General features: G+C 45.7%; 1 protein-coding gene across 3 annotated transcripts in view; it reads right to left on the bottom strand.

Moving 5' to 3' along the window:
- LOC141167079 (scaffold attachment factor B2-like) overlaps positions 1–20,600 on the bottom strand; it is a 183,333-nt gene that overhangs the window by 118,298 nt on the left and 44,435 nt on the right. For all 3 annotated transcript variants that reach the window (XM_073654455.1, XM_073654621.1, XM_073654535.1), the window contains exons 6-8: positions 20,427–20,473; positions 17,670–17,770; positions 11,533–11,682 (exon numbers count right to left, since the gene is read on the bottom strand). In XM_073654455.1, the coding sequence (XP_073510556.1) occupies positions 11,533–11,682; positions 17,670–17,770; positions 20,427–20,473 (298 nt within the window). The remainder of the gene's footprint in view (positions 1–11,532; positions 11,683–17,669; positions 17,771–20,426; positions 20,474–20,600) is intronic.

Raw genomic sequence — 20,600 nt, 5'->3', positions numbered from 1 at the left:
ACCCAGGAGGTCAGAAAGACTATCAGCTGTCAATGGAGCGAGTGAGCGCCTCCACTTTAACATCACTGAGACCCCCGACCAGAGTCGAACCCGACGCCGTCGAAGACCTGGGCGTATCGGATATGCGTGACCGATCCTGAAACGGGTCGGGAGAGAGGTCCGCGCCCCCTTGTCCGACATGGCCCCCATGTCAGTTGCGAGCGTCTTACAATGGGTATGGTAACCGAGGATGTGTGATTTCGCTATCACAGCCTGTTCCCACAGAATTTTTTTTCCCAAGCACTGAAGGGTTAAAGCTCTTCCTTAGAGGGAGAAAAGCTACCCCAGCACTGCAGGGCAAAAGTTAACCTAACAGACTGGGGAGATGCACCCTCTGAACCAGAAGCGTGCACCTCCAGAAAGGGTTAACTGCCCTGATGAGGCCAGACCCCGTTCAGAAGGGGTTAATGCTGCAGACCACGCAAAACCCCTCAGCCTTAAGAGGGCAGAGGAGCGCGTCCCATAGTGTCTCTCAGCAGAGAAGCGGTAGCGCCGGATAAAGCCCACCTTGTCTGCCTTAACAGGCCAGTTAAGGTGCTCTGCGCTGTAAAAGTGAGAAAGGGGGATCTTCTGCCTTAAAAAGCAGAAGATACTCACCAGCTGGCCGCGGTGACTGCTCCTCCCGAGTCGGTGTGTGAGCGGGGAGCAGAGAGCAGGAGGTGCACGAGGTAATGGCAGATAGCTAGCAGGACCCGGAAGTGGAGAGAAGCAGGAGGGGCGGGGACAGCTCAGCACGTGCTTTACTGGGAGCTTCCTGACTGAGCTATGATGGTGGGAAGCCAAGCGACGCGAAGCCACGCCCCCCGTGCATACCAACGGAGCCCGCGCTAAAAGTGAATGCGCGCGCTTTCCTGGGAGCTTCCTGCCTGAGCTATGATGGCAGGAAGCCAAGAGACGCGAAGCCACGCCCCCTACTAACGGAGCCGTGCTCCTCCGTCCCTGCTCCCCTGCTAACAGTGAATGCAGCGGTGGTGTCAACGTCATACACCGTCTGCAAAGACAAAAAAACAGGCAGTCACCACTTGACCGTAACAGCGGCTGCCACAGCAGCCGCTGAAGCACTCCACACACAGAGAGCACTTACCCAGCTGAGCGCCACAGGGACTCCCAGGTATGTGTGGCGCCATGGCCCTTTGCTCCCCCCCCACGTCGGAGCGCGCAGGGACCCCAAAGATGCGGTGTGCGTCTCCGCCAGGGAGCGCCCTGAATCCCCCGGGGCCGGCAGGCTTCTGCGGGGACCTCCTTAGGGGGTACGCAGATCTGCCAGGGGAGGGTCAGGGGTCCCAGCAGTGCCGAGACCCCCTGAGACCTCAAATTTTTAGACTGAAGGACATGGAGTAGGAGGAGCCTAAGCTGGAGGGGCCGGTCGTCACTTTTTCTAATCTGAGGTGAACTATCCTGTGGGGCTCCGCCTACCCACTAGTAATGGATCCGTGTCTCCCTTCCTTCCCTTCTGCTGCTGAAAATATGCGATTCAATGTGCGGATGGTACCCAGTTCTGGAGGAGAGAAGACTCTCATCCAGACCTGGGTACCATTGTACCTGTAAAAAAAAATAAATAAAAAAAAAAATAAATAAAGTTTATATTCACCTTTCCGACGGCTTCTCTCTGCATGCCGGCAGCGCTGAAGGACCTTTGGTGACGTCACAGTCATGTGACCGCGGGCCCTTCACCGCTGTGTCTCGCGATATCCCGGCAGCCAGGAACGAGCCAGGAAGCAGCGCTGCAGCACACGCCGGGGCATCGGGGGCGAGTATAGCTTTATTTTAAGCATTGTTTTACGGTCACACTATATAAATCAATGCCGTTTGCATGGATTTATATAGTGTGACCTAGTTGTCAAGCACTTTCCAAGTGATGCTAATCGCCTGGAAAGCGCTTGTCAATCTGCATGTGAAACGCATGTACAATTCTCATGTACAATCTGCATGCGTTTTTTCTGCCAGGGAGATGCAGAAATGCTGCAGAAATTTTCTGCTTCATTTCTGCATCGTGGGCACATAATCTAAGAAATGACCAACACAAACTTGTGTTTTTAATTTTGCACATTAGTTATTAAACAGTTAAATAAAGGTTATATATTCATCTTTATAGAATCCTTAGTTAGGGTTTATTTGCCTTACGGCAATTTGTAAATAAAGAACTGCAGAAATATTGCTGGCACGTGTCACTCAGCCCAAACTAGAAGCCATGAGACCTCCGTCATGACTGATTTGCTGCGTGTTCCGCCCTGGTGGTTTATGAATGCCACAGCCATGGCGTTGCCTGATTAACCCCTTTACCACCCAAGGTGGTTTGCACGTTAATGACCGGGCCAATTTTTTCAATTCTGACCACTGTCACTTTATGAGGTAATTACTCTGGAACGCTTCAACGGATCCCCCTGATTCTGAGACTGTTTTTTCGTGATATATTGTACTTCATGATTGTGGTAACATTTCTTCGATATCACATGCGTTTGTGAAAAAAAAAAAAGGAAATTTGGCGAGAATGTGACAATTTTCTAAATTTGACATTTTAAATCAGAAATATATGTCACACATTTGAAGTGACTTTGAGGGGTCTTTATGACAGAAAATACCCAAAAGTGACACCATTCTAAAAACTGCACTCCTCAAGGTGCTCAAAATCACATTCAAGAAGTTTATTAACCCATCAGGTGCGTCACAGGAATTTTTGGAATGTGGAAGGAAAAAAATGAACATTTAAATTTTTTTTCACAAAAACGTTACTTTAGACCCCAAATTTTTTGCAGGGGTAACAGGAACAAATGGACCCCAAAATTTGTTGTGCAGTTTTCCCTGAGCACGCAGATACCCCATATGTGGGGGGAAAACCACTGTTTGGGCGCACGGCAAGGTTCGGAAGGAAAGAAGCACCATTTGACTTTTTGAATGTAAAATTTGCTTGAATAATTAGCGGACGCCATGTTGCGTTTGGAGATGGGCCTAAACAGTGGAAACCCCCCACAAGTGACACCATTTAGGAAACTAGACCTCTCAGGGAACTTATCTAGATGTGTGGTGAGCACCCTGAACCCCCAAGTGCTTTACAGTGGAGCAGTGAAAATAAAAAAAAAAAATATCAAACTTTTTCCACAAAATGATGTTTTAGCCCCAATTTTTTTATTTTCTTCACAAGGGTAAGAGGAGAAAATGGACCCCAAAAACAAGCGCAATTTCTCCTGGGTACACCAATACCCCATATGTGGGGAAAATACAGTGTTTGGGCGCACGACAGAGTTCAGAAGGGAAGGAGCACTGTGTGACTTTTTGAACGCAAAATTGGCTGGAATAGAGAGCGGATGCCATGTCTTGTTTGGAGAGCCCCTGATGTGCCTAAATAGTGGAAACCCCCCACAAGTGACCCCATTTTGGAAACTACAACCCTCAAGGATTTTATCAAGGGGTATAGTGAACATTTTGAACCCAGAGGTACGACACAGAATTTGATAACATTAGGTCATCATATTGAATAAGTTGTCATTAGTCTTGAGCGCAAGTGCTCGCTACTGGAGTTTGCATCGGGTACTCAGATATGCACCTTGTATTGAGCATGCGCGAGTCCCCACCCGCATGTTTCACGGTAATTAGACAACCAAGAAAAAAAAAAAAAAAAACACATGCGGGAAGCGCTCGTGCATGGCAGGCAATCCCCGCAAGGTTTTTTTTGGCTGCGAAGCATATGGGGCAGAGACTTGAGCATGTCATTCAAGCACCCGCGATACTCAGTGCATACCCAAGCAACCGATGCCAACTCAAGTAGCGAGCACTTGCGCGCAACACTAGTCGCTTTTTTTTTTTTTTTTTTTTTTTTTACTTTTGAAAATAAAAAAAACCTGACCCTAGCCCCAACCCTAAAGTTTATTTTTTACTCCGTTCCTCGTGCAGTCTAAGTGATTAGACGACTTTATTCTTCGGGTGGGTGCGATTACAGAATCATATCGGGTTTTTATGATTGACAGCTGTCTCACACTAAAAGACATTTTTTTTGTAAAAAAAAGTATAGCTCACAAAATATGGCGATGCAAAAACTAGATTTATGTTTTGGTCCACAGTCATGTGACGGCTTGTTTTTTGTGGGACAAGTTGACTTTTATTGGTACCATTTTCAGGCACGTGACATTTTTTGATCGCTTTCCATTCCGATTATTGGGAGGCAGATTAAACAAAAAAACAACAATTCAGGATTTTTTTTTTTTTTTTTTTACACTTTTTTTTTTACTTTTATACTTTGTCCCACTATGGGACTTTGACTTTTTTATTTTGATTGCCTGTATAGCATAGGGATGGAGCACCATCCCTGTGCTATACAGGCTGTCAGCGCTGCAGATGCAAAAGATACTTTAGTCATGCACTGCGCATGACCAAAGTATCTTCCTGCTGTCTGGTGACCCAGATGTTGTCATGATGACATCGGGTTGTCATGGCAACATCCGGGAAGCCGCGGCAGACAGCCAGCAGGAGAGGCGAGTATCGGCGATCACCTCCCCTTGCTTCCGCAATGCTGCGATAGACTTCGATCGCAGCACTGCGGGGGTTAATGTGCCGGGAGCGGTGCAGTATTGCTCCCAGCACATTGTCACAGCTGACACCCGATGCCATCCGCTGAAATCCGGCGGCGATCGCACAACCTGTGTGCGGGCGAAATCACAGGGCGTACTAATACGTACCTGACTCTTAAACCCCAGGGCGCAGGTACGAATTAATGCGTCCTGGGCTTTAAAGGGGTTAAATGTGAACTGAATGTCTAGCTAGGAGATCCTGCCAGTGCAGAAGGGTTAGGTAGATGGTACTGATTTCTGTAAGTTTGATGGGAAGGGAGACTTCGAGAAATTCAGTGACCATGGAGTGTGTGATCAATGAAGACTTCGCCCCATTCGAGGAGACTGTCGTCAGTCATGACAACCTGCCAGTGGAGAGGAAGGAATGATCTCCTGGATCGAATGGAGGGGGGAGAATAAATCATGCCAACGACTGCCTCACACTAAGAGGCAGAAGAATGAGACGGCTCAGGGAAGAGATCCTCTTGTCCCAAGCAGACAGGAGGGTTGGCTGAAGGGGGCGGGTATGAAATTGTGTAAAAGGCACTGCATCCATGGCGGCAATTATCTTCCCCATCATGCTCTAGCAGAGACGAAGAGTGTGGGGATGGGCGCCTCAGAGAGTGAATCCCAAGACGGGGAGCAGAGATCTTTTCCTCTGGAGGACTCTGGCGCGAATGGTATCTAACAACATGCGTAGGAAAACTAGGTGTCGAGACGGAATCAGGGCAGATTTCGCAGTGTTGACCATCCAGCCCGTGTCTGTCGGGCTAGAGTGTCCAGGGTGATTTGAAGGCTCTGGCAGCAGTCTCAATAGAACGGACACTTGATAATGATCCCCTATCTGGATGATCTCTTGGTCATCCCCTTGGATCGGAGAATGACCATGACTGTTGCCATCACCTTCGTTAACACCTTGGGGGCAGAGGCTAGTCTGAAGGGAAGGGCTGTGAACTGGTAGTGTTTTCCCTGAACCGCAAATCAAAGGAAAACACAAATCGTTATGTTAAGGTAGGCATCCTGAATATCCACCGAGAGGAGGAACTCCTCGGGTTCCATAGAGGGGATCACCGAGTGAAAGGATTCCATCCTGAAGTGATGGAGATGGACTCTGTTTAGTCACTTAAGGTCCAGAATCGAACAGTGAGCCGTCCTTCTTAGGAACAACCAAGGTTGGAATAAAAACCGGAAAAGCATTCTTGAGAGGGAACCAGCACGATGACTGCTGCCTGCAGCAGAGAGGAAATTGCTTGAAAGAACCCTGGGACCTGAAAAAAAAAAAGTTTTCCTGGGGATGTGGGAGAGAATTCTATTTTGTAGCCGGAGGTCACAATCTCTCTGACCCAGGCGTCGTCTACTACGAATAGCCACGTGTCCCGGAATAGTAGAAGACAGCCGCCCACCCTGGGAGGAATCCCAGGTGGGGGTGACCCCTCATGCAGAATCTATTAGAGCTTGAGGTCTTTAAAGAACAGCCCCAGTTAGGGGTGGCCTTAAAAAGGACAGCTTCCTTCTCTCCCATTGGGAGGGAGAACAGTCCTGTTGGTAGGAGGTCCCAGAGCAGGAGACGTGACAAAAGGGATTAAATGGAAGAGAAAGTTTCCTTGCGAAAGGGCATTTAGGTTTAGGCTGAGGGAGGGAGGTGCTCTTACCGCAGGCAGAATCCAAAATGATTTTATTCAGCTTGGACCCTCGAAGGCAAGATTGGTAAGGGACTTCTTGAAAGCTGGGTCTGCATTCCAGGCCTTGAGCCAGAGAATTCTTCATATTGCAATGATATTGCTAGTAACACGGGCTGAACAGCTCGCAGCGTCAAGGCACATGGTCATTTAATATTTCCCTGCATGGGCAATTTGATCAACAAGGTCAGCCAGCTTGTCTGGGGAGGTGGCTGATAAGATGCCCTACCGGAGGAGTTTTGCCCAGGCAGAAACAGACTTGACTACCCACGCGTTAGTGAAGGTGGGATAGAGGGATGCACCAACAGACTCAAAGGCTGATTTGGCTAGAGATCCAATCTGTGTGTCGGTGTAGCCCTTGAGAGAGGAGCCATCAGGCAGAGACCGAACCATTTTAGCAAACAGGCGGGAGACTAGCGGATCGACGGTCGATGACTGTCCACTTGTTGATGAGGCATGGACTAAAAGGATATAAAATATCAAATGGTTTGCTACTGGGGAAGCGCTTTTCTAGATGTTCCCAATGTTTAGTAGAGATTCCTCCAAACTCTTTGTGACTTGAAAATGTCCAGGAAGGACAGGTTACATTTCTGAATTAGAGAGAGTGGTTGTGGAGAGGGACACTTGTCCTACTGAATATTAAGGGTCTGGTTAACAGTCGATAGGATGCTGTCGACCATGCCCTGAATCTTTGAGGTCGGATGTGTGTCGGACTCGGAATCTGACTCTGGTTCGGAAACCCAGAGCCACCTCAGGGGAGGAGGTGCGAGATACTATGGGCATCCTTCAGGATGTAGACAGGGCTGGAGAGCTGGATGAGTGAGCCAGCTACTTGTATCTAATCCTTGATCTGCCCTTCTGAGAGTGGTGGTGAGATGCGTGCGAATCATCCTGTGGGATGTTCGGAGTACTGGTGGCAGCAGACAGGTATAGTTCTAGGACCTGCACCAGGGACTGTGATACCTTGGTTAGGTCAGATACTGATTGAGAAATAGCAACAGCCCTCTCCAGATTAGGGGGTGTGCTCTCGTCCAGGGTGGCGGGGAGTTCCTGTGATGCTAGCATGGTGGAAGGCCTGCAAGTTTGGCACTAGGTAAAGGTCTGGCCTGTAGGCCATTTCTTTTTGCAGAGGGCGCAGGCGTAATGAATGATAGTGGGGGGAGGGGCAGGAGTGAGGCTCCCTGGGTCTGGGCATATGTAGGGGCCTGAGGAATATTGCTTAAGAGCTCTAAGCCTGTGGAAAATAAAAATACAGCCTGGACAGAGCCTACCCCGACCTGAAGAGAAGAGCCTTGCCAGCGCTGACCCGTTGGAGCAGGTGCTGCGGGCTGAGTCTGGAGATGCAGCTGGAGCTTTGACTGCATCAGAGACTGAGTGCAGGAGAAGTGGTGGGTGGGTCGAGGCAGAGCCCGCTGCTAAACACCACCACAGATATGAGCTGGACGATTCAATAGGCTCTTAAAAGGTAACAGCAGGTCCGCCGGGGAACGTGGAGTGGTCAGCAGAAAGAAGGATTGCTGTAGGTCAGAAAGGAGCTCCCACACGATAAGCTGGAATGCACTGGAGGGGGTGTGACCCAGCCAAGAGCACGAGCAGGAAGCTGCACGCTGATTGGCCGGCGTGGCAGGGAAGGGGGCGTACCCATAGGAGAAGGCACTAGGCGAAGCCAGGGGCTAGATTAAACGGTGCTGTGGATCATCTAACGTGACGCTACGGAGAAGCTGATTGCAGACTCCACTGATACACACACACTGTGGAGGAGAGGTGGTACTTAGATCTTTGAGTCCCGACTCCTCCTTTTTGTATGTGAAGATGGCATCAGGAGCCCCCAGGTGAGAGGGAGGGTCACTGGAAGGGAACGGCATCCTCCTTCCCGCACCACCATGGCCACAGGTGGTGCAGAAGACTGTAGACCTCTAAAATGGGGAAGGTAACTAGAATGGCCACCATCTTCTCCCAGTACGCTCCGAGGAGAGGGCTGGGGAACAGGCAAGGACCAGCCACAGGGACTCATCATGAAGGACCGTGAGGTGACAGGAGATAAGGTCCTGCCTAGACCAGAGAGTGGACGATGTGGGTGACACCATACCATTCGAGAAATTACACCCTGTAGAAAGATCTGAAACGGAAAGTTTAAAGATTAAACACAACCGTGATCTGGAAAAGGAAAAGTCAGATCTGGGATCTGATCAAGGTCCGCCTCCTACTACACTAAGCAAAAAAAACTGACAAGCTTTGTGCCAGTCGGTGGGTGTATACTGCCGAGGTGGAGAGAATTCTTTTTTTTTTTTCTGCCTAGAGACAGCTTTCTAGCAACAGCAGGATACACCCACGGTTACCTGTCCCGTCCCCCCTCCCCAAAAAAGTGATAAAGAAACCTGCGTTGCATTTTTTGCTGCATTTTTGTCAGGGTACATTTGTGTTTTGTACATGCTGATAAAGTTTAGTGCATACAAAAAAAAAAAAAAAAAAAAAAGTACCATTCAACTTACTCAGATTTGCACCAAAAACGCAGCAAAGCCTGATACCTTCATTTATGCACTTAGCCATTGCTTTCTACGGGTGAAAAAAAGCTGCAAAAACGCTAAAAGTAGTGACATGCTGTAGTTTGTAAAAATAAAGCAGTTTTCCAAATCAATCAAGAAAAAAAAATAAATAAATAAAAAAAAAAGTGGATTTCTCAAGTCTCATCGCCCTTGCTGGTACTGTAAAATGCAGCATAAAATGTGTATAAAAAAAGCAGCAAACACGCAACGTGTGAACATAGCTTTCGGCTCATTTTGGTCTTTTTTTGTTACACCACATATACAGACTGGAATAGTCTTTTCCTTCCCTAAATGAATGCATCCAGGCAGAGAAACTGTTAAAAATATAAAAGTGTTTTCTACAGCAGAAATGCTATTCAAATTTCATATATTTCATGTTTGCATAATTAGCGTTGTAGAGTACTACTTTGTTAGTTGCACAGTACAGACCAAAAGTTTGGACACACCTTCTCATTTAAAGAATTTTCTGTATTTTCATGACTATGAAAATTGTACATTCACACTGAAGGCATCAAAACTATGAATTAACACATGTGGAATTATATACTTAACAAAAAAGTGTGAAACAACTGAAAATATGTCTTATATTCTAGGTTCTTCAAAGTAGCCACCTTTTGCTTTGATGACTGCTTTGCACACTCTTGGCATTCTCTTGATGAGCTTCAAGAGGTAGTCACCGGAAATGGTCTTCCAACAATCTTGAAGGAGTTCCCAGAGATGCTTAGCACTTGTTGGCTCTTTTGCCTTCACTCTGTGGTCCAGCTCACCCCAAACCATCTTGATTGGATTCAGGTCTGGCGACTGTAGAGGCCAGGTCACCTGGCGTAGCACCCCATCACTCTCCTTCTTGGTCAAATAGCCCTTACACAGCCTGGAGGTGTGTTTGGGGTCACTGTCCTGTTGAAAAATAAATGATGGTGCAACTAAACGCAAACCGAATGGAAGAGCATGCCGCTGCAAGATGCTGTGGTAGCCATGCTGGTTCAGTATGCCTTCAATTTTGAATAAATCCCCAACAGTGTCACCAGCAAAGCACCCCCACGCTTCACGGTGGGAACCAGGCATGTAGAGTCCATCCGTTCACCTTTTCTGCGTCACACAAAGACACAGTGGTTGGAACCAAAGATCTCAAATTTGGACTCATCAGACCAAAACAGATTTCCACTGGTCTAATGTCCATTCCTTGTGTTCTTTAGCCCAAACAAGTCTCTTCTGCTTGTTGCCTGTCCTTAGCAGTGGTTTCCTAGCAGCTATTTTACCAAGAAGGCCTGCTGCACAAAATCTCCTCTTAATAGTTGTTGAAGAGATGAGTCTGCTGCTAGAACTCTGTGTGGCATTGACCTGGTCTCTAATCTGAGCTGCTGTTAACCTGCGATTTCTGAGGCTGGTGACTCGGATAAACTTATCCTCAGAAGCAGAGGTGACTCTTGGTCTTCCTTTCCTGGGGCGGTCCTCATGTGAGCCAGTTTCTTTGCAGCGCTTGATGGTTTTTGAAACTGCACTTGGGGACACTTTCAAAGTCTTCCCAATTTTTCGGACTGACTGACCTTCATTTCTTAAAGTAATGATGGCCACTCGTTTTTCTTTACTTAGCTGCTTTTTTCTTGCCATAATACAAATTCTAACAGTCTATTCAGTAGAACTATCAGCTGTGTATCCACCAGACTTCTGCACAACACAACTGATGGTCCCAACCCCATTTATAAGGCAAGAAATCCCACTTATTAAACCTGACAGGGCACACCTGTGAAGTGAAAACCATTTCCGGTGACTACTTCTTGAAGCTCATCAAGAGAATGCCAAGAGTGTGCAAAGCAGTCATCAAAGCAAAAAGTGGCTACTTTGAAGAACCAAGAATATAAGACATATTTTCAGTTGTTTCGCACTTTTTGTTAAGTATATAATTCCACATGTGTTAATTCATAGTTCTGATGCCTTCAGTGTGAATGTACAATTTTCATAGTTATGAAAATACAGAAAAATCTTTAAATGAGAAGGTGTGTCCAAACTTTTGGTCTGTACTGTATATGGAAGTAGCTGCTCCTAGTAAGCACCTGAACACACCCATTTCTTGTTTTGGAAGTGCCGGTCAGTCTTTTCGGTTTAAAAAAAATAAAAAATGTACCACCAATGTTAACAGCTGATTCTCCTGCCAAATCTTTAGAAAACCGTCCTCTCCAATATCCAGTGTTTGAAGCCACCTTTTGAATGGCTTTGTAAGGCTGTGTGCCCACGTAGCATTTTTCAAGCGTATATGCTGCGGAATTTCCGCAGCGTAAACGCTTGAAAAACGCATGTATATCCGCACCCCATGGTCCCCAATGGGATTCCGCAAGTTCTATGCACATGCTGCGGATTTTTCCGCAGCGTTTATGCCGCGTTCAAAAATCCGCAGCATGTCATTTATTTTGCGTTTCCGCAAGCGGAATTGCCTTTGTCCAATGCATAAAAAACGCAAGGCAATTCCGCATGTGGAAAACGCGTGATAAACCCGCGAAAAATGCGCGATAAACGCGTGCGGAATTCCGCATGCGTTTTTCCGGGAGAGAACTTGCATTTATGCAGCAGAAATTTTCTGCTTCATAAATGCAACGTGGGCACATAGCCTTAAACAGAGCAGACTGATGACCGTTATTACTTTATGTCATCTGATAAATTGGTTTTATATTCTCGAACTACAGAATCAGGTATTCGGCTTACTCGTCCGTGCACATAATTACTTACCTTTTCCACTGAAATCATTCTTCCATGAAGTTCGGTTCGGTGAAGATGGTTTATGCATTTTGTAGCATCTTCCGAAGAGGACATGGTTACAAATCCATAACAACGTGCTCCAGGACTACGTGCATTGGTTACCACCTTTGCACCAACAACCTGGGAGAAAAAAAAAAAATAAGTGAAGTGATAAATGAACAGATCTTACAGTAAAATTCAGGCTAACATTACACAGAAATATAGATAGACCTACATATGTTTTAGAGAGTTCTGCTAAAGAGCAACTCATCTCTTTATTGATTATTCATGCATTGCAAAGTTATGAATTTTTGTAATATACTTCGTTACTTTATTGTGCATCATTGTACCCCAAGCACTACACAGTCATGCAGTTTTAGAGCCCAGTTTTATCTCCTATCAACTGCAATCCCTGCACTGGAATCAATCAAGGGATTTCCTCTACGTGCCAACTACCCTTCTCTAATAGTTTGAGGAGTTTGGATGCATAGCGTTTGGGAGAGAAGGAACCAAAATATGGTACTGAAGTATATTACAAAAAGTACTAATAATAATAATAATAAAAAAAATTGAAAAAAATCGGTCATCAGGTTTTGCTGTGTAATTGGAGGGTAGCATGAGGAGGGACAGACTAGGATTTCAGCGACGTCTCACTTATTAGGCTGTGTGCTGCTGTTTCAATACAATCAGTGATTAATCAGCAGAAGATAAAGTGTTTTAGGACTGCTGGACCAGCTGCCCACATGCCTCTTGGTCCAACCATGCTCCTACCACTGATTTGCATCTTTCTATCAATCTTAGTGATGAGCGCAAGTGATAATTACTGGAGTTTGTCTAGGTCGCTCGGGTATGAACAGCGTATCGCGGATGCTCGAGTAAGGTGTTCGAGTCCCCACGGCCGCATGTTTTGCGGCTGTTAGGCAATCCCTGCATATTTTTTGTCTGTGACAAACACGGGCGATCCCCACATGTTTTGTGGCTAACTATATATAATAATAAAAAAAAAACACATCATGCTTAAATTTAAATAACACTTAATACAGAATAATGGTGAAGCACTAGTAGTCAACATTACGGCCTATAGTAGCCTCCTGATCACTTTTGAGCATTTAATCAAGGGAAGATCTGCCCTCTAAAAACAGGAAGACTGGATTAAAACTTAATTACACTTGACCATTTTCAGTCCTTTCACCAACAAATAGTAGGAGATAAGACTTAGTCAACTCTGGTGGGACAGGCCAGGTTACAGGGGGTGATAGTTGTGCCTGCATAGCTCTCATCTGTGAGCCACAAGTCTCCTACTTGGAGCATTTTTCATTTAAATTATTTTAGAATCTCCTTCCCCCATTAAATCTGGTGTGCAGCATTTTGCAAGGTCAATGGTTGGCTCTCCCCATTTTTTTGGTATAGGAAATCCTGGTGAGCAAAGGAGATAGCAAGCCGGCAGCACATGTTATGACATAGGGGTTACACCCACTCCAAGCGGAGGAAGGGGCGGGTAGCAAAGGATCTGTTGCAAGCTTTAAAAGAGCAGAAGCCAATACAGAGAGAGCAGTAGTAACCAGAGTGGTCCAGGTACAGCTGGAGGCTTATGCATCATGTACAAGGATGGTAGCATTGCTGAAAATTCTGAGTGTTCCTGTACTCCTGTGAATCAGATGGAAGATTTTGAGATGCTTTTAAAGGAGTCTTATCCTTTACCCATAAATGATTTAATATCTTGAAAGACCAAATTTTCCATTATGTAGCAATAGCTGAAGTCCATCAGGGCCACAAATGAGCTTAGAGGATCAAAAGAATTCAAAATTCTTTCAGGTCATCGGGTTTCAAAAGACTGGACAAGCGTGGTAGAAAGTTCTCCCCTAATTACAACAATGTTTGGTCTTTAAAAGGGAAGAAATATAGACTACCTAGAAAAAGTTGTACATTTCTAAATCTATTAAATGCAAGTATCCTTTTGATGAAGGGGTTAAAGTCTGTTTGGAAGGACCACCCAACCTTGATGTTCCCATATCTAAACTGTCTAAATGAAACTTTTTACGTACTGACTTTATGGGTGCACCTAGGTTGACTATACGATCAGTCCAGATGAATCAGTTAGAAGCCCAGTTTAAAAAAAAAATAACCGTTTAAGTTCAGAAAATAAAAAGAAAATTTCATAAATCAATAGTACACATGAAAATAAGCCACCGGCCAGCATTCATAGGAGATTCACAATGACAGGCACACAGAGGGGGTGGGGGGTTGTCTTCTGCAGAACCCCAGCTGTCATGATAAACCATCGGCACCACGCAATCACGTGACAGTACCACCGATGGGCGGGACAGCACCCGGCGCTGAGGAACAGCACTAACAGTACTGCTCATTCCCAGGCGCAGGTACATGCGATACTGATGCAGCATACGGTTGCCCCACGTATCATACACATGGACACTGATATCTCCGGTGCTGGTTTTTCCAGTACCAGAAATATCCCCAAGTGTGAAAGAGACCCAATATCGGTATCAGATGGTGGTGCCAGATGTTGTGGTGTGCTTAGAAAGTTTTGCCATATTTCGGCCATGCTAACCCTGCCTTACGAGATGGGGTGGTGGTGCACCATCTGTATCCTAGACTTACACATCCTCTGCCTTGTTCTTCCACTGAACCCCTGCTGTCAGGTGGGAACACCATCAGTAGTGTCTCTACCAGAGCGCGCTTGTAGAAATGCATTTTGTGATTCTGCTCTAGTGATGGAAGTAATGATGGTACATTGTGCTTGTAGCGGGGATTCAGCAGGGTGACAGTAATCAGCACTGGTAACATTCCGGGCAACTCAGCTGTCATTGCGCAGGCACTGATGCATGTATTGGCTCATGTGTGCCAGGCTGCCCAGAGATAACCGCAAGCTGTCCTAAGTGTATGGTCTGGGTCCTCCATATCCCCCCAGCCATGATCCAGTGATGCCCATGAGCCGCTTTGAGTGCCACCCTGCTGTGAACACTGTTCCTCCTGCTCCTTCATATCTGTCTCCTGGCTGGACAGTTGTGTACCTGGCCACTGTTGGTACCGCTGTGAATGGTCCCTGTTCCTCCTATGCCACCACCTCTTCCATCACCTGAAGTGTTTATTTTTCCAGCAAGCATACAAGTGGGATAGTAACGTTCACGATGGAGTCATTAGCGCTGGCCATGTTAGTGGAATATTCGAAGAAGCGCAACACGGCACACAAGTCCGCACCGAGGTAAGTGGTGTTGTTCTGCAGAGCAACTCAGCGTGCTGCAGTTGAAACTCCACTATTGCCTGCTGCTGCTCGCAGTCTCTCCAGCATATTGCACATTGTTGGTGCGTCGCATAGGAGGCAGTGAGCGGGAAAGGCAGAAGTGATGTTGCTGCGCATACAGGCGAACAGCCGCAGGGTGAGTAGGGCAAAAGCGTGTACACACTGCCCGCACTTTCAGCAGCAGCTCTGACATATGTGGGTAATTTTTTAGGAAGCTCTGCACCATTAAATTCAGCACATGTGCCAGGCAAGGAATGAGCATCAAACCAGCTAGGCCTAGAGCCGCTACGAGATTTCGCCCGTTATCGCACATCAACCACTCATCTGTCTACTGTTTAATCCCCAGCCATAGCTCCTACACACTGTGGGATTTCGTTTCAGAACAGCCTGCGCTTAAATTGGTGGTGCAGGTCTTACTGTGACTGGATGAGGCAGTGGAAAAAGCAGAGTAGCAGGAGGAGGCAACCTGAAAAGAAAAACGTCCAGCAATCCTCGGTGGTGGTAGGACATGCACTAGAACGTCTTCCACCTCTGTTCCAGCTGCCACTACATTTACCCAGTGGGAAGTTAGGGAGATTCAACATCCCTGGCCATGCTTACTGGTTCACGTATTGATTGTTATGTAGACCTTGCCACTGATGACGTTGTGCAGTGCACACCTAATTTGGTCCGCAATTTTTGTACAGGGCAGGGATGTACCGCCTGGAAAAAGTAGTGGCGGCTGGGAACAACTTACTGCGGGAAAGCCACCATTATTTTTCTTTTAAAAAATGTAAATGCTGCCATTTCAGCTAGTGGAGACTGACAAAGGCCAGTAATTTGGAAACGCAATCATTCAGGACCATGGCTCGTGGGTGGGTAGGGAGGCATTTCCTCTTTCTCTTGAGGGTTTGGAGGATGGAGAGCTCAACATTTCCATGGGATGTTGTGGAGATGTTCTGTGACACTGATGGTGTCACAGTCTCTCTCTGCAGGGTGGAAGGTGGCCCTGTTGATTCTGAGCTGGCAGAGACCGCAGCAGAAGAAAGAGCAGGAGGAGGCTCGGATCTGTCATGCTTTTTAAAGGTGTGCACTCCACTGCACTTCATGCTTGGAGTTCAGATGCCTCGTCATGCATGTGGTGCTCAGGTTCAGATCATTTATGCCTCGCTTCAAACTCTGACGGCACAGCGTGCAAACCACTCATTGCTTGTCAGCACATTTCCTTAAGAAATGCCACACCAGGGAGCTCCTTTGAGCTGGCTTTGGTTTGTTCATTTCCTCGGTGCGGTGGGCAGTAGCAGCCGATGTACTGGCTAGGGGCCGCCCGCCGGCAGTGCTTTTTGCACCCTGCTCCCTCTTTTTGCTGTGTTGCTGGGGAGCTTGACAGCCTCCTGTTCTTCCATACTGCGCACATCACTGCGCCTTCGCTCAATGTGACATCTAGGACCTAATCACCCCCAGCATCATCTAACACCCTCTCCTCACCCCTGCCTTTATTCATGGTCTGCATACCGCAGAAAGCTGCTGTAGTTTGCTGTGTTTCATCATCCTTTGAGATGTGCTGCGGTGGTCCACAGAGCGTGTGCACTAGCCCTCCCACGTACTCATCATCCAGCATAATAAGTGGTTGGGCATCAGTGCACTCAGTCTCTTACACTTCTGTGAGCAGACTCACAAAAAGGTTAAGAGACTGCTGCATGACTTGGGGCTCAGACTGCTTGGCTGATTTGCAAGGTTGTGAGGTGGAAGCCAGATGACAAAGGTCTGCGCTTTCGGCAGGAGACCGGGTGGAAAATAATGCTAAGGAACGAGAGGCACTTTCAGCCATCCAATCCAACACCGCCTCAACATGTTCTGGCCTCACAATTTGTGTAGCAGTACTCGGCCCTACAAAACAACGCCAAAGATCCGGTCGCCTGTGAGCGCCAGAGGAAGGAGTTTCATTTTTTGCATGTAGCAGGCACAGAACGACCACATCCTCTCACTGCAGGAGGTACACCACCAGCAGCACCATGGCCACATCCTCTCCCAGGAGCTACACCACCAACCGCTAAACCAGAACATCCCTCATTTCATGCTCTCTTCATATTTTTTAAGTGGATTTTAGGCACACTGCTCCCACAGACACTGGTGCAGAGTACACACAGAGAGGCTTTTTGTTTAAGTGCACGCACACACAAAACCTAATACTGTCCCTCACAACAGCTGCATCCTACCCCTACACTAAGCAGAGCAAATGGCGGCAGCACCAGCGATCCTGCATTTATACAGGCCAGGTAACATGGTGCGCCGGCCAATTACAGCTATGCCAAGACTTGACATGGCTGTGATGGCTCAGGAAGTGTCCACAGCCTAAAAGCTTGTTGACTGAATGCCGAATAAAGTTTGAGAGGTTGAAACGCAGGCAAACTAACAGTAAACAGTCAGCAATCGGGGTTCAGTACTGGACACTATTTCTAGGCAGACTACCTCACTTCATAAGCAAGACATCCTCCTTATGGCAGGGGAAAAAAAATTACGATATAGTGAACTTGTAAGCACCACTGTGAGGAGAAGAATGTCTGCGGTGGCCAGTAGCCTGTCATTTGGGCTTAGATTTATACCACAGCTCTTTAGATGAAAAAATTTAACTGATAAAAGTCTAAAGTCTCCTTACAATTATACAATCCAATTACACAATGAAAGTCAACAGTAAGAAGTATGGAGCTAGGATAAAAAAGGTGCCATGATCAGAGAGAAGAAAACAGTCACGTGTTCGTGCTAAAAAAAATTAGCATGAACAAAATCTACATGAATACATAAACAATTTTGTAACACTAATAGCAAAGTAACTTTTCATCAGCTAAAACATTTTGATGACTATCTAAAATATAAAAAGCTATACCTTTCCATACTTGCTGAAGAGATTTTTTAAGTCTGTTGCTCTTGTTGCAGATGAAAGTCCACTCACCCACAAATTCTTACCAGAACTGGCATCAATTTGTCCTACAAAAAAAAAAAAAACACTTAAAAAGGTCATAAATCTTGAGATTAAAAAAAAAAACCTGTACAGACAGCAACGATCCAACGTCCTTTGTACAGTGTTGTGAGCAACCTCTGACATGGGTAAGGCTGACACGTGAGCTGCAGAAGACCTGAAACTCCAGCTCATTGTTTGGACTTGCGAGGTGAAAAGCTGGAAAACTAAGATTATGTTTTTCATAAAGGACATTAAAAATGAAATCCAAAAGCATGTATAGTGAAAGGAGACTACCCCGTGAAGGCAGTGGATATATGGACTATAAATGAACAGCAAAAGATTAGAAGCTGTTCTATAACGGACAGCCAACAAACTTATGCATCATAGCTCTAGAATCCCTCATTTGTTGCAGGCAATATTTACTGTGCTACCCAAGTGGTCTTACAAAGCTCCCACTGTAAACCTACTGGCCTCCTCAAGACAAGATCGGAGCCTAACCAAGGCCCTTTGTCTGCCATGTATGAGAGCTTATTCACACTCCTCAGTCTTGAAATACAGAGTTATGGTGACGTGCAGACAAAGTTATAGTATTTAGGCAAGAATGGGTTATCAGAATATTCCAATCAGTGTTTGGACATTGTCATCAGACATCATTTGGCTCAGAAGCTGCTATCCAGCACTTAAGGGAGAAGGGCAGAAAAAAAATAAGTGACAACACTGTAAATAGAGTCCAAGTATAAAACGTTATGATTGTACTTCAGTGACCACAGAAACATCTGACTAAAAGATCTAGAAACACTGAAGTAGCAAACTGTGAAAACCAAAACATTGAGCTAAATCTGTAGAATATGTACAGTAGATGTGTGCATGTATATAGATGCTTGAGTATATGAACGTGTCCACATAATAGAAGTATGGATGTGTATCTAAATTAAACCTAACAGATGTATCAATAGATGTGTGCATATAAATGCACACGAGTATGCATTGAAGTACATGTGTATCTAAATGTGTACATAACACATGTAGCATTTAAAAAAGTACAGTTTATAGCATCATGTGTAAGGCCATGTGCCCACATAGCGTTCTTGTAGCGTTTTTTGCGGCTGCGAAAACGCTTGTAAAACAGTCTGCCATGCAAAGCAATGTGAATTCGGATCTGCTGTGCACATGATGCGGTAATTAGCGCGCAGAATTCGAATTGCGTTGCAAAAAGCAGCATGACCATTTCTACCGCGATTACGCTGCAAATTCACGGCCATTGAAACGCAGCAAACCCACAAGTATATGTGGATTTGCTGTGTTTCAATTAAAATCAATGGCCGCAAATTTGCAGCGTAATTGCGGTGCGTGTGGTACCCGGGGTGAAGAGGAGACTACCACGCGGTGAAAAAAGAAATGAAGCAAAACCTGTATACTCACCTCTCCGGTCTTCTCCCGGTCGCGTGACCATCAGCTGACTAAATGACGTCACCGCAGGTCCTGCAAGTATACCGCGGGACGCTGAGGAGAGAGGATTTCCGCCGGGAGGAGACCGGAGAGGTGAGTATACAGGTTTTTGTTTTTTTTTTTTTTTTACACTATAGATGCAACATTTAAAGCAACTAAGTTGTTCACACATTATAAATCCCTGCCAGCTGCATGAATTTATATTGTGTGACCAACTTGTCAAGCACTTTTCCAAGTGATGCTCAAAATAGCTTGGAAAACTGCTTGAAAAAACGCATGCGAAAACGCATGTAAATCTGCATGCGTTTTTTTTTTTTTTGCCAGAAAGGCGCAAAACGCTCTGCATCAAATCTGCATCGTGGGCACCAACCCTAATGGTGTGCTCCTAGACTAATGTACCTAAGCCTATCATGTGCCATATTGCGACATACATTGACCTGGCTTAGCTGCATAGGATACAAACATAGTAAAAGAAGATACACTAGCTCAGCAGCAGAGATATAGCATTACACGTTTGGCTGCAATATACAGGCTATATAGTGCCGTTTCAAATATGATGGAGTTAGATATACTGGCTCAGCAGCCCAACATCACACAAGGACAGCGCTATGTATACAGGATATCTGAGCCCTTCTTCTGAATTACCAAGGAGTAACAGAAAGGCACAGCAAGATAAACAGCACCACAGTGAGCGGCGACACGGCTTCCCATCAGAGCCTATGACTGCAGTGCACTGCACACAAGGCAGAAATCTAGAATCTCATGGGCTGTACTTCTCAAGTAATGATTGGACTTCTTCTCCCTGTGCTTAATGGGGCTTATTCTGCCTATAACATTAGCTAGTGGTGAAGAGTATCTTAATTATAGTAACAAACTGGTCAATCCCCCATAGCAGCAGTGCCTTCGCTCCTGCAATCAATGACTGCTGAAGTCAATTGCTTGTCTCAGTAACGTACTGTACTTACAAACTTCACCGCCATTGATTTGTTACAGCTGTCTACGTGAAAGATGAAAGGGATGTTATTGCTTCAGGACCATTTGAGACATTAATATGATGGATTTTTCACTTTAGGTTATAAATATTCCTATTTTTAAAGGTTTTAAAACCCCTTTAAGTTTATTGTATAAAATACACCAAGTAAAAGATAACTGTAAAAACAAAAAACACAAATCGAGCATCACACAATAAAGCCTGAACTAAAAACATTTTGCATAATCGGCAATGTTATATACCTTTATCATCTTTTGTGCCACTTTTATCAATTTCCTCATCAGCAGAACTAAAGGAAAATGTGAAAATGAGTGAAAAGGTAAAAAAATAGGTGAGCACCCATCTTTAAACAAAAGTGTGTGAAATTACGTGCACATTTCATTACATTCTAAAAGTAGAGCAAAAAGTGAGAAAAT

Source organism: Phyllobates terribilis, unplaced genomic scaffold, assembly GCF_046119375.1.
Source record: "Phyllobates terribilis strain yellow unplaced genomic scaffold, ASM4611937v1 Scaffold_1__5_contigs__length_1240528914, whole genome shotgun sequence".
Classification (NCBI taxonomy): domain Eukaryota; kingdom Metazoa; phylum Chordata; class Amphibia; order Anura; family Dendrobatidae; genus Phyllobates; species Phyllobates terribilis.
The sequence above is the reverse complement of the archived record's forward strand: the minus strand, read 5'-3'. Positions and strand labels throughout refer to the sequence as shown.